The sequence below is a fragment of the Callithrix jacchus genome, chromosome 19 (assembly GCF_049354715.1).
Source record: "Callithrix jacchus isolate 240 chromosome 19, calJac240_pri, whole genome shotgun sequence".
Taxonomy (NCBI): Eukaryota; Metazoa; Chordata; class Mammalia; order Primates; family Cebidae; genus Callithrix; species Callithrix jacchus.
In genome coordinates this window covers 29445021-29459706 of record NC_133520.1, presented here as the reverse complement: position 1 = coordinate 29459706, position 14686 = coordinate 29445021, and the positions used below count along the sequence as shown (strand labels likewise).

The 14686-nt window shown below is 38.3% G+C and overlaps 1 protein-coding gene and 1 pseudogene across 20 annotated transcripts in view; both read right to left on the bottom strand.

Annotated features, from left to right (window-relative positions):
• PPP1R12B (protein phosphatase 1 regulatory subunit 12B) overlaps positions 1-14686 on the bottom strand; it is a 246914-nt gene that overhangs the window by 165083 nt on the left and 67145 nt on the right. For all 20 annotated transcript variants that reach the window (XR_013529810.1, XR_013529809.1, XR_013529812.1 and 17 more), the window contains 6 exons: positions 10086-10204; positions 6279-6438; positions 4824-4968; positions 3262-3336; positions 1404-1483; positions 599-738 (listed from right to left, as the gene is read on the bottom strand). Coding sequence is in view for 12 of the 20 variants with exons in the window: in XM_035281039.3 (XP_035136930.1) it covers positions 599-738; positions 1404-1483; positions 3262-3336; positions 4824-4968; positions 6279-6438; positions 10086-10204 (719 nt within the window). In the remaining 8 variants the exon portion in view is untranslated. The remainder of the gene's footprint in view (positions 1-598; positions 739-1403; positions 1484-3261; positions 3337-4823; positions 4969-6278; positions 6439-10085; positions 10205-14686) is intronic.
• LOC108589169 (HIG1 domain family member 1A, mitochondrial pseudogene) lies at positions 11641-12197 on the bottom strand (annotated as a pseudogene).

Sequence of the window (14686 nt, the reverse complement as noted above, 5' to 3'; positions counted from 1 at the left end):
CCCAACTCAAATAATGCGGGGGAAAAAGATTTTAAAATTCTGTTTAGGGACTCACACAAACCTGAGAATTAAATGCAAGTATTCACGTTAATTTGACCCTAGGAGCTTCTGCAAGAGCTCATCTTCTTTGCCTCTCAGCACAATGGCATTTTGGAATCTGGCCTCTATTCCAACTACCAAAATGGGGTAAGGACAGTTGGATCCCTCACATAAGTATTATTATTATTATTATTATTTAATTTTTTTGTAGAGACAGGGTCTTGCTATGTTGCCCAAGCTGGTCTTGAACTCCTGACTTCAAGCAAGTCACCCTGCTTGGTCTCCAAAAGTGTTGAGGCACTGTACCTGGCCTTCACCTAAGAATTCTTTGTGTACCTTATTATATGGCTATATAGGAATCAGTAGATATAGTCTAACATAGCTCACAGTTTTTGTATCAGCTGGTCACCAGCAATTTGATCTCTTATCCTTGAAAACTAAACTTCAAGCTCTTTTTGGAGTCCTGTGAGGTGCTCCAAAGGTGCTAGCTCTCTGACAAGGGGTAATCTCCTTATACTATGGAGATAGAGGATCTTTACTATGAACATCTTTGTATTACCTGCCTCCTTCTCAGTTTCTGACTCAGAAGCTTCATCTTCACCTTCCTCCTCCTCTGAGCTGGAGCTACTAGATTCTTTGTTTTCTTCCCCCATTTCTTGGGACTTAGGAGTCTCCTCCTCATAGAGCATCTTCTCTTTGCTAAATTAAAGATGACAACTTGAGTATAATTCAGAAGTGATAATCAGGTATAATAAAGGGAGTAAGTCTGTAAACCTATATGTGGAAACAATAACAGAAACACATTCAAATTCTTCTTTACATCTGTGTGTTTTTCTGAACCCTTCATTTTTGCAGACTAAGATTTAGTATTTGACTACAGAGTGTGACTCAAGGAAATCTGGCCTGTTTAACACACAGAAAAAAAAAAGAAGAGCTATGAATTTTGATGATGGTGGATACATATTCAAAAAAAATCATTTAACAAATGTTTACTGAGTACTTATTACATGCCAGGAATCATGCTAGGCACTGGTATAGTCATAAACAAAATAGACACTGTCTCTTGAGTTCATGAAACTTATAGTAAGTAAAGGCAGAAGCTGAGACTAAGAACACCTAAGCCAGGATTTTAAAATAGTGCACACAGTCTCAATTAATTTTGAAGTTTAAAACACAGTCAACCATCCTTAGTATCCCCCTCACATATCAACGCCACTCTCTTGCCCCACAAACTTTCCCACAAGTTTATAAGATCATTTGGCTAAATACAAACATAGAGTTTCTTCACTTTATACATTCTGAAGTTAAGTATGTGAATGACACAGAGCAAAGCTCATCCCTTTCCTTAAACCTAAAAGTCTTACTTCTTAAAGAGCCCAATCTGCATCTTGCTGTTCAGGTCTGACTCAATGAGTTTATTCCGTGTCTCCTTTTCACTTCGAAGCTGGAAATGGAGAAAACAGAGAGAAAAGGGAAGAAGTTGACTACTGGTGAAAAATCATCAGTATTGAGAACCAAAATGGTACTGACATTCTGAAGAAAACAGGACCAACACCAAAGAGGTAGAGGGGAACCCAAGAAAAAGAGAAACATATCAGCTGGGTCTCCTTAGATGACAGAACTCATCCAAGATAGAATAGAAAAGCCATGGTATTAAGAGCTTCAATAAAACTGCTCCTATCAAATATCCAAACCCAATCTTCAATAAAAGCCTAGATTCTGAAGGAGAAAAAGCCAGAAGGAACCTGAAAGAATTCTTTATGATTCATATACTGAAATAAGTTGGCAACATTTCTAAAGAAAACACAGGTACCAAATGGGAAAGAAACCCTTAGAGAAAATGGTCTGCTATTTAGATGCATGCTCTAGACAAGATGTATTTATATCCCTGGAACTCCAAGTTATGCAGAGGGCAAAGATAAGTACCATTCCCACTGGTGTAGAAATATTATTTCATGATTAATACTATTGATGCTCAAAAACCTAACCATGCTAGGTAGAGAATACACAGGAACTCTCTATTTTTGCAAATTCCATGTGAGTCTAAACTTATTTCAGAATAAAAAGTTTTAAAAATTACAAGAACCTAACTGTGCAAAGTATACATCTTATAATTAGGGAGGCTGTTGCTGCTAAATAACAGCATTGACACTATACTTGAAAATCCTGGTTTCAGTGATCCTGATTGATCAACAAAGAACAAAATGAACTTTATGTTGTGTTTGTCTGCGCTTTATGTATGTGACTTCCCCGCTGAGCCTTAAAATAACTAGAATCTTCACTTTACCATTCCAGACATAATGCTGAACACAACAGAGGTTAGGTATGGTTGATCTGTCCCATCATTGAGCTATGCAGTTATCTGATTCAGAACTGCTGTTCCCCACATCTGTCCTAAACTTTAGTTGACATTAGCTGAGTGACAGCAAGTACAAAAGAAAAAAAAATGCCATTGACTTTTTTGCACCTAATGTCCCACCCTAATATCATTGATCTTTATTATCCTCAAATTATTCATCTGCTTTATGAGTAAAAAATATGGCTTATTCACTTTTCATCTGTATATTGGGTGGGTTTTCCATTCTGCAGTTTGAACACAAATACATACTAATGTAGTTCTCTTGTATAGTACTAATTAAGCCAAAGGCACGTGTGATCAAACGCCAAAAGATTTAAAATGAAGAGCAGAGAAAGGAGGACTGAATTCTGGATGTTTCATAAAACTGGAATAAGTATGAATCACTGACCAAATACTCCCCTAAAGGACTGTTTTAGGATTGTGTTTCCTTATTTTTTAAGAAAGAAATATATATTCCTCTCTGTAATCAATGTACTTAAATAAAGATAGCCTTTTAGTCAATAAGAAAAAAAAAGTCATGAGTGTCCTCCACTCTGGTACTTTCTATTTCGAAAAACCTCTGATTTGAACATATCACATTCATTTTTCTAGAACTAAAGGGTAATTATTAGTTTTTTTTTGTTGCTATTTTAACTTTCAACTCCTTGAAGGCTATCATACAATGAGCAAAAAACCTGAACAAGAATAGTTTCTGGGATACATTCTTCTAACAGACTGTTTATGTTCCTGAAGGAAACAATGAACATCTCTGGAAGGCCGATATGTCCATTTCAACTCTCAGCAGATGTAACTGAAACAAGTGATGAAGATACTTGGTGTGAACTGCAAACTATTAGAAAAGTTTGAAAGCACCAAAGACTTACCACATTCTGCTTCTTCTGGAGCATCTCCAAGTGTTCCACAAGACCCTCATCAGCCACATCAAATGGTGTCTGGCCCTGGCAGAGAAAAGGGACAACATGACTGATAGAAAACAGAAAAAGCAATTACGTGACTTTATCAAGAAACTATTCAATAGTCACTTTTTGCCTTTGACTCCAATAATAGCCACTTCCTAAACTAATCTACCACATATTATGATAATAGCTTCATCTATCACAGAGGACACATAACAAGAAACACCAAATTCTTTAAATATAGAGTTTGTACAACAGTATTGAGGAAATAGCACCATTTCTAGTCCTGTCATTTGGCAAATAATAAAGTGAAATCCCTACTTGTATCTGTTCTAAAATGGTCTTAATTGCTATGATAAATTCCATAAAGGACTCTTCAAAACTGCAGAGAGAGGTTCAGGACACATGTGTAATAAAGATTAAATCATAGGAATCATCTTCCATCCATTCATTCATTCATTCAATCATTCAGATAGGGTTTCATCTTATTGGCCAGGATGGTCTTGATCTCTCCTGACCTCGTGATCTGCCCACCTCGGCCTCCCAAAGTGCTGGGATTACAGGTGTGAGCCACTGCACCCAGTTAAATCATCTTCCTTTAAGTGAGAGGAGGACTGACAAGAAAGTTACCTCTATTAGGAGCCATCAGCATAATTAAGAACCCTGACCCATAGTCTGAGAATGAAACATGGGTTCAGGAGAGATGTGAAGCAGATAAGAATACCTACTAATTAAAAGGCCATATCTCTGCACTCCTCGAAAATCAGTACATTTATGGGCTGGGCACAGTGGCTCACACCTGTAATCCCAACACTTTGGGATTACTCAACTCAATATTCACTTTTTGCCTTTAATTTCAATAATAGCTTTATTATTTGCCTTTAATTTCAAATAATACCTTAATCTGTCACAGATGACACATAACAAAAAACACCAAATCCTTTAAACACAGAGTTTGGGATTACAAGTGGCAAGGCAGGGGAATAACTTGAGCCCACGAGTTCGGGACCAGCTGGGAAACCAGTGAGACTCCATGTCTACAAAAAAAAAATTTTCTAATTTTAGTTAAAATAAAATCAGCAGACATAGGGGATAGGAGTTCCAGAGTTCTAAGTTGTTTGAAGTGAGGCTGAATAACACTATTTTCTGTCAAACTCAAGGATCTGTCATTATAACATTTTAATGACTCATATAAATACAGTAACAATAAAATCTTTCATACCTCATCACAGACAGTAACATTAGGCTCCTCAGAGCTCATTTTTTGCCAAGAACAAATATATATTTTTTTCCTGTTTTAGAGGCTTGAATATAAAATCAGAAGGTCCATGGGTTTTATTTTGAATAACAAACATAACTCTGTGTTAATAGGGCCAGAGGCAGGGTGGTGGAAGGTAACATCATAGCTACCAATGATATATATTTCACCAGAACAACTCAGGCTGCCATTGAATAGAGATGTTAAGCCTTTTATTCTAGAAACCCAGCCACCAACCTCATTGTTCTTTTAGAGGTTCAGGCTCACTAACCAGTTTGTTTCGAATATCCATGTCACAGAGTGCTTCTGCCAGGATGGAGCAAGCCTCCTTTACTCCCCAGTGTGCAGCAGCATGGAGGGGAGTCCAGCCATCATAATCCTGAACATTGAGTTCATAGCCAGCCTGAATTAAAAGTCTAAAAAGAAAACCCAAAACAAGACATGTATCTCCTTTATATTACAGTTTTCTGGCAAGTAAACTATTACCTAATTGATATTTCAGGTTTTGGCCCTGAACCACAGGGGTCTTAATGATTACTTCCGCCCTCTAAGGCACAGTTTGGGTTTCATAGTTACTACCTTGTGTACCAATCATAGATAACCTTTATCAATCTTCTCAAAAAAGTCATATTCCCTAGGCATATCCATGTTACACTACACAAAGGGAGTATACAGAAAGGTATGTACCTAAGATTAACTAAAGTGTAATTCAATTAGCCAAATCACATAACTCTTAAAGGTACATTTTCCATTTTCCAGTGCAGGGAGGAAGTAACATATAAAAATGAAGACTCTAATAGGCTGTCAATAGACTAGGTCATTCTATCTATTTGTAATAGTGACAACAATAAAAATAAAGTTTAAAAAAATAAAATAAAATGAAGACTCAATTCTCTTCAGGGTATTTTCCCAACTAGCTTTCTGGTTGGTCTTTCTAGGATACTATATTTATTCTAAATCCACATACCTCCAATTTCTTGCTAACTATAAAGCTATAATTTAACTTGTATGCACAGAAGAGAAAATATTTGACTCCTGAAGACCCAAACTACATTGGGCCCTTATGGATAGCACTCTTAGGCAGAAATGGAGCACCAAAACACTGCTTTACCTACTAGAAACCCCCTATTAGGTGAAATATAAAATACTAGAAGAGTCCAGTTAACAACTGCACATATAATGCCTTTGGCAGCCCATGTATTTGGGAAAGCCTGTCAACATTAAGTACCAATAGCTATCTAAAGCATGTATGGATGTAAGGAAAAATGGAATAGAGAGTAGTAGAGTCCAAATTCCTCATATACGTTTGACTATCCTGTGCCAGCTGGGCACTGCATACTCAAGATTTAGATAATTAATCTAATGACACCAAAGAAATTATATAAGTCAAAAGGGAACAAATGATCACAAGTATAATAGGTCACAAGAAGAGGTAGTTGCAGGGATATTAATGCCAAATCATAGAACTGGAAGAAGTCACCTCCTAGGACAGTGTACCTCAACTCTGTTTCACATCATGCATGTCAGTGAGAAGCTAGAGGAATGGCAGGAGGGAGGGACACAACCCACGGATGAATACCAGCAAAATGTGAGAAAAGTCTGCACAGTGAGGAAACCAACAAAAAAAGGACACACCATAGCAGAAAATTTAATTCAGCCTCTGCTTCTAAAAGCCATTTCATCTTCTCCCAGTGAACCACTCCTGATTGATATAAATATACAATACCTGAGGACTTCAGAGTAGCCCTTGGCAGCAGCCACATGAAGGGCTGTAGCCCCTGAGCGAGCCTGCCTCACATCCTCTATTTTCCCACTGTTGAGCCACTGGCGGGCATCCTGCAACATCTGCTGCTCTTCTGCTTTTCTTGACTGCTCTAGATCAACTCCTACAGAAAGCAGATACCAGATAGCTAGGATTACTAAAGGTCCACTTAAGTTTGACAGGTTATTTTCCTTAGATTAAGGCACATCATAAATATAAATACAAATAACAATTTAGCCATCAAGTTGGTAATTATCAAATTTAGAATATCAATGGCATTTGTACACACATTAATGGTCTTACCAGAGTTAAATCATCAGGTTAAATATTATATGATACAGATCCATTAAGGGAATGCACCTAAAGTTGTTTTCAACAGAACATAAAGACAAAGGGGACATTATTTTTACATTATAATATTTGTACAAAGCTATAAACTTCCAAGTCTCTAAAAATTTTAGTTTTCCAACAATCTTTCAAGGTATACATAATACACAATCCCGATTTAACAGATAAGGAAAAAAAATAAAAAGGTTAGGCATCTTGCTCAAACTCACAAAACACATTAGTGACAGAGCTTGCCACTAGAACTCTGATATCCTGGGTTCCTCTTTGTCATTCTTCTTCTGGGTCCCAGTCCACTCACTATACCATAGGATTAGTATCCAAAATCTTGGTTTCAGGTATTGATATACTTTAAAAATTGAACTATCTCTAAAATTCATTTCCATATACAGGTAAATACACGGATTTGAAGATATATAATCTAGAACAGATTAGTAGGTGATCTGCAGTTTAAAAACCTGTCTGCTGCCAGGTGCGGTGGCTCAAGCCTGTAATCCCAGCACTTTGGGAGGCTGAGGCGGGTGGATCACGAGGTCAAGAGATTGAGACCATCCTGGTCAACATGGTAAAACCCCGTCTCTACTAAAAATACAAAAAATTAGCTGGGCATGGTGGCGCGTGCCTGTAATCCCAGCTACTCAGGAGGCTGAGGCAGGAGAATTGCCTGAACCCAGGAGACGGAGGTTGCGGTGAGCCGAGATCTCGCCATTGCACTCGAGCCTGGGCAACAAGTGCGAAACTCCGTCTCAAAAAAAAAAAAAAAAAAGAAAAAAAGAAAAAAACATTATGAAAGAACTCTAAGAGTTCCTCCCGTTACCCAATAACTCTCCAATATTTGTGCCAGTGAAAAGGGGTTACGGTGGGGCATACCCCATTATACAAAATAATACAATATCTCAAATACAAACATACCCATTCAAAAAGTTTTACATTCATTAGCAGTCTTTGTGCTTGGTCTGCTCCCTTTCAGCTCTTAAAAGAGAACCTGCCAGGCACTGTGGCTGATGCCTGTAATCCCAGCACTTTGGGAAGCCAAGGTGGTTGGATCACCTGAGGTCTCAGGAGACCGAGACCAGCCTGACCAACATGGTGAAACCCCATCTCTACTAAAAATATGAAAATTAGCTGGGCATAGTGGTGGGTGCCTGTAATCCCAGCTACTCAAGGAGGCTGAGGCACAAGAATTGCTTGAACCTGGGAGGCATAGGTTGTAATGAGCCGAGATTACGCCACTGCATTCAAAAACAAAAGGAGAACCTGTCAACGACCTAAGTATTATCTATTATCTGTGTGATTTTGGGAGATGAATGGGTTAAGAAGTGACCAATTTAGAACAGCTCAGTACTCCAAACACAAAGAAGTGTTAGCAGTGCTACAAAGTTAAGCATATACATAAATACCGCTTTCTTTTTTTCTTTTTTCTTTTATTTTACTTTAAGTTCAGGGGTACATGTGCAGATCCTGTAGGATTGTTGCATAGGTATACACACGCCATGGTGGTTTGCTGCCTCCATCCCCCCGCCACCTACATTAGGTATTTCTCCTAATGTTATCCCTCTCCAATCTCCCCAACCCCTGCCATCCCTCCCCTAGCCCCCCATCCCCCAACAGACCCCAGTGTGTGATATTCCCCTCCCTGTGTTCATGTGTTCTCATTGTTCAACACCCACTTATGAGTGAGAACATGCGGTGTTTGGTTTCCTGTTCTTGTGTCAGTTTCCTGAGAATGATGGTTTCCAGATTCATCCATGTCCCTGCAAAGGACATGAACTCTTCCTTTTTTATGGCTGCATAGTATTCCATGGTGTATATGTGCCACATTTTCTTAATCCAGTCTATCTTTGATGGGCATTTGGGTTGGCTCCAAGTCTTTGCTGTTGTAAACAGTGCCAAAATGAGCATACATGTGCATGTGTTTTTATAATAGATCAATTTATAATCCTTTGGGTATATACCCAGTAATGGGATTGCTGGGTCAAATGGATAAATATCTCTTTCAACAGAGTATGCTCCTTAATTGAAGAGTCAGCAACCAAAATAGAAAAAGTGGTTTCTCCAATCAAAATTATTTCTTAAAACTTGAGTTTTTTTAAAGTTATTTGTACATTTTAAAGCAAATCTTAGGAGATAAAACTGAGTAAGAATGGAGGTTAAGCTAAGCATAAAATTCTTCAGTTCAGTAGGGCACAAAACCACGCACAGCTCATGCCTGTAATCCTAGTACTTTGGGAGGCTGAGGCGGGCGGGTCACTGGAAGTTAGGAGTTTAAGGCCAGCCTGGCCAACATGGTGAAACCCTGTCTCTACCAAAAATACAAAAATTAGCCAGGCATGGTGGCGCACACCTACAGTCCCAGCTACTCGGGAGGCTGAGGCAAGAGAATCACTTGAACCTGGGAGGCAGAGGTTGCAGTGAGCCAAGATGGCACCACTGCACTCCAGCCTGGGCAACAGAGTGATACTCTATCTCAAAAAAAAGGACACAAAAACTATACATGGAAGGCAGCAAAAGCAAGTAGTTACTGACCTAGAAACATCATTATATTAAGGTAAGATCAGCATAACTTTCTCTAAAAGGCCAAATATGAAATATTTTCAACTTTGTGATTTATCCAATCTATCACAACTATTCAACTCTGCTGTTGTAGCACAAAAGCAGTTTTGGATAATACGTAAACAATGCACACGGCAAGAATTGGCCCTGACTGTTCTAAAAGTTCCTATTGGGAAAGACCACCACTGGAGCTAAATCCTCTGGGATGAACTACACATTGTGAGTAAGGTAGTTTAGCAGAAGGACTGAAAAAAAAATCACTACAAATCTTGTCCACAGAGTTTTATGATAGAAAAATAACCCAGGGACTTCCAGGTAGAAGAATTACATCCTATTCTGTGAAATCGAGACTTCTAAAACTATAAAATAGGCATTTTTAGAATACATTATTCTAAGTTAGTGTCCTCACCTTAACAAATTATCATAATAATTTTCATGATTAGTTACAATAAATATCTTTAGCAGCACTACTCTTAGCTCTCATCAAGGGAAAAGACGCAAAGTCACAAACTGAATTTGGCTAATACTCAGATTTACACTGTATCCCAATACCTTGCATACACACAGTAAGAAACCTTCACACTTCTCATCAGTTCACCCTTAACTGTATGATGGGTATGCAACCTCTGAATGGCAAAACAAACAAACAAACGAAAAAAACGGAATGACTGGTCATCCTTTTGGCATCTGGACTATTTTTGTGTGAGTCATTATGAGGATATATGATGCCAGATTAATGATTAATGCAGTAGAGATAGATGAAATCCTCTCCTGTCATATGATAGTGAAACACTCTACACGACAAATGGATTATTTTCTGTAAATGGCAGTGTTTGAGAATCTTTCCTGGCCCCCTCCAATCCATGAAGTTACCTTGCTTCTTTACTTGCTCCAGAAGAAGATCTTTCATGGCTAGCTCTTCTGCAAGGTCAGAGGGAACTTCTCCTTCACTATTGACAATACCTACACTGGCTCCGTGGTTAATGAAATACCTGCGTAGACAAGATCCAGGATCAGTATTATCTGCGAATCTAATGTAAATTTATACTCATGCATCTGGCATTCAATAAACAGAAAGTCTCTATTTTGAGTTTAAAACACGGTCCCAGATAAGATATTCCATTATTAATTTCTAGGAGCCTTAAACTTCAATAATTAAGACTGAGGGCTTCCCCATTTCCTAATTAGAGCAATTCGAACAAACAGGGTTTCTTTCACTCATATTACTAACTACCAGCCTCTTACTCTCAGTGGATGGCAAGAGGATTTCTAAGTAACATAAACAATGCATGCAGCCTTAAACATTCTCAATACCAAATTGGAGCTTATTAAGTAGTGTTGGGGGAGTGAAAATAGAAGAGTAAAGCACTCATTAAAATGTGCATAAATCTGCCTTAATTATGCCTCCACAAGACTCTCCTATCAACCAACCATCCACATGAAATCTTTCTCTACTCTAAGATGAAACTAAATTACTTAAGAAATATTAAAATGTTAAATAATTAAATTATAAATCCGAATAGAATACCTGATTCTGAAGAAGAAAGGTCTAATAATTTCAATACCTTACATAGATCTTTTCTGATTTTCAAAGTTCCTTCACATAAAATTATATCATAAGTCTTAGGCAACATTTTTTTTTGATGGGTCGCTTACTTTAATGACAATACATATACCATGTTATCATGATGGAATGTAAATTCAGTTTAGACAAGAGCATTTCACCAGTGTAATAGCATTCTGTACTATATAAAAGTTTGGGTATACTGTCTGGCCAAACCAGCTTGCTCTTAAGTCATTAATCAAACCCATTTGCACACACTTAAAAAGTGTTTATTTACCTTTGCTATGAGTGCTTAAAATACATATTTCTATTTCAAGATGACATTCAAAATTTATTCTAATATAACAGCAGCAAAAATATAATTCATAGTTACACAAGAACTAAATTAGAATCTGTAAGTTATTCTTATGTTTACAACTGAGATTCTTTAATAAATACTACTATTATGCAGCTCTACTGTAAGCTTTCTACATTTGGTTTAAACACACGCACATATACGTACTGTTAGTTGTGGAGAGCTTTACAAGTTAGAATCCATGAACTCTTTGGACAGAGTTCTAAAAGGGCCGGCCTGTCCACAAAACAGGCAGAAAAAAGTTAAATTGACTGGGGCAAATAGAACTCTTATATAACAGCCAAAACATCTGAGATTCTGCAGCAAACTGGGATTACTTCAGGGTTGGCCTGTTATTTTCTTTAGAACTAAGTTCAGCTGAACGATTTAAGAAGGTGGACACTTCAACATCATCAAGTGCATTTAGGTGACACGTTTCTTTCAATTTGACTTCCTTGAATGACCTAGTTAGTAAACTAGCCACTACTAATGCAGTCACACCAGGCAAATCAAGCCTGCAAGAAAGGAAGCCAATATTCAAAATGCCATTTTACCATCTAAACCCATACAAATTAGTTTATTTTCAACAATACATAACTTCAATAAAGAGATGCCTAACTAAAGTAAGCTCCTCCAACAAGACCAAGACAGCATCTCTTCTTCTAAGGCTTAGGTTTTGACCAGTATTCCCGATACACGGGATAGCCCATACCAACAGTCACTGCTCCTACAACAAAGCCCTGGGCTGCCACATGCATGTGGATCAGATGAACAGACATTTTAGTATTTCCCCTGCTCTTCAATTTGTATAACCCATATGCAACAATTGCTGCAAAACCTGCCATTCCAATGGGCATGAATGGTGCCTTTTTAGCTTTTTGAATAAGTTTGGATCCCTGATCTTCATCATATGAAGAAAGGGAAATTTCTGGGTCTGCTGACATAGTGGTTGCTTGAAGAATCTCCCTGAGAATTTTCTATGAGGTTCTAGAGCAAGAAAACCTCTCACATGCCAACCTGCTGCTGATTCCTGCATGCGCGCCAAGTCCCGCGGCTTCTCAGGCAACATTTTGAAGTAGGCAATATGGGTATTATTACCATGACATTAAGAAATTGAGGTCCATTTATATAAAGCAATTTTCTCAAAATCACATAGCTGGCAAATGGCAGAGGGTACAGCCCCAGTCTTGACTCAAATCTAGTTCATGTTTTCTCTAAATCAAGTCACTTTTGGGCTAGTGAGAACTCTAATAATGCTAAGAGCTCTATCAAATACTCAGAAATATTTAAAGAATAAAGAAAAATTATTCAGATTAGACTTCAAGCCATTCAACAATTCTGTAAGGGTTTTTAGTCCAACTGACCATGCCATGGATGGCATGGTGACCTCTGCGACCTGCACATACACTCCAGATGAGTTCCTGGAACTAGAAAGTCTGAAGTAACTGGAAAACCACAAAAGGAGAAGAAATGATCAACCCCTGCGGCACCTAATTAACTTTGAGACATTCTTCTGTTGTTCCTTATTCCTGCCTCAACTGATAAGGCAACTGGACTTTGTAACTGACCTTGGTCAACCTCGTGCCTCCAGACCCTACGACCCCCTCCCAGCTTGCAAAAGCTGCCCTGACCTGTAACTTATATAACTTTCCAATGCCTACCCCAAACCTATAAAACCAACCCCTCTTCCACCTCCCTGAGCTGACTATCTTTTTGGACTCAGCCCACCTGCACCTGGGTGAATAAACAGCCATGTCGATCACACAAATGCTGTTTGGGGAATCTCTTCATTCAAAGCACATGTTTAACAAATTCAATAAACATTTACTGGTCCCCTATCATATTCAAGAAATCACATTTTAGACACTGTAGAAGATTAAAAAAAAAAAAAAATTTCCAGGCTTAACTTGCTTAGCCCACTAAAAAAAAAAAAAAAAAGATAATCAATATGTGCCCGCTGGCCACTGCATTCAAAGAACTGGCAGAGGGGGCCAGATGCAGTGGCTGACTGCTATAGTCCCAGGCAGGCAGATCACTTGAGGCCAGCAGTTTGAGACAAGCCTGGTCAACATGGTGAAACCCCATCTCTACTAAAAATACAAAACTTAGCCAGGCATGGTAGCAGGTACCTGTAGTCCCAGTTACTCAGGAGGCTGAAGCGCAAGAATTGCTTGAACCCAGGAGGCGGAGGCTGCAGTGAGCCAAGATCAGCCTGGGTGACACAGCAAGACTCTGTCTAAAAACAAAATTAAAAAATTAAAAAGTTGACAGAGGGAAAAGAATCAACAGAGATTAGATTAAGACCATGTTTTTGCTTTCTCAGTGCCTACTTGGTATAATAGAGCCTCAATAAATGTTTGTTAATTTATGGATCAATCCCACATGTATAATAAAGCTCAAAGGCCTTCACAATTCTCTGACTTTCTACCATCTCCTTCATTCCCTTATAGTCTCAGAGGAAGACAGACCTTATTCGATGCCAAAACTAACTCTTTCTATTTTTATTCTTAATTCTTTCAAGTTCCAGTTTTCTTTTCATAAACTACCCCTTCATTTCCACATATTCAATAGCTCTTTTCTTCTGATTCGTCTCCCTTAGGCCAAAGGAATATTTAGGTACACCTCCCGTACCCTGAAATATCAAAATACAAATAATACACATAGTAGGCACTCAACAAATGTTTGGTGGCTTGAAGTGTACCCTATACTCTATAATCAAACTAAACCACTTACTGTTCCCAAACACATCAACTCTCAACCAGCTCTCTTCCACAGCTTGTTTCTTCCAACGAGGTGGGACACTCTTCTTTCTCTTTTCCTTTGTAGAAACCTTTCATTTCTTTCAAAGTTCATTTAAAATGCTTTTGCCTTCATGAAATCTTTCCTGTTCTCACAAACTGAATTCCCTCTTGCCTTCCTTTAACCCCATCCTCCCTCCTCTCCTCCCCAACAAACACTAATTCTAGACCTGTCATGACTTACACTGTACCTCAATGCAATCATTCCATCAGATTGAAAGCTACTTGAATGCAATGTGAAAGGAAAATAAAAACTTGGGACCCTAATTTCACTATGCTAAAAGAGAAAAAAAATAAGCTGAAAACTGAGTCATGCAAGAAGCTGCCTTACCTTCTGTTCCTAAGCAGATAGCTACAGATAAAAAGTTAAATATCTCTACAGGTTCTATGTTTACCTCTATGTTCACCTTATCTTATATAAAGTGCTGATTTACTGAGCATGAGATGAATACTTGACTATTCCCCTACTGGCTCTTTTCCTTTTGCAACATGTGAATTCAGGAATGTGACCATGCCCTCCCCATTCCCCCACCAGGCTGCTTTTCCCTTTTAAGTATTGAAGCTCTCAAAATCATCTTTGGGGAAAGGCACAGATCTGTCTCCTGGGCACACATCCTTATCTTTGGTAAAATAAAATTCTAAATTGATTGAGACCTGTCTCAGATACTTTTTGATTTTCAGCAACAACTGGGTCTTCCTCACTATTATCATCGCCATGGCATCTAACCCTTGCTTTTTTCTCCTGGCATTCCATAAATATTGCTTGAATTACATGAAA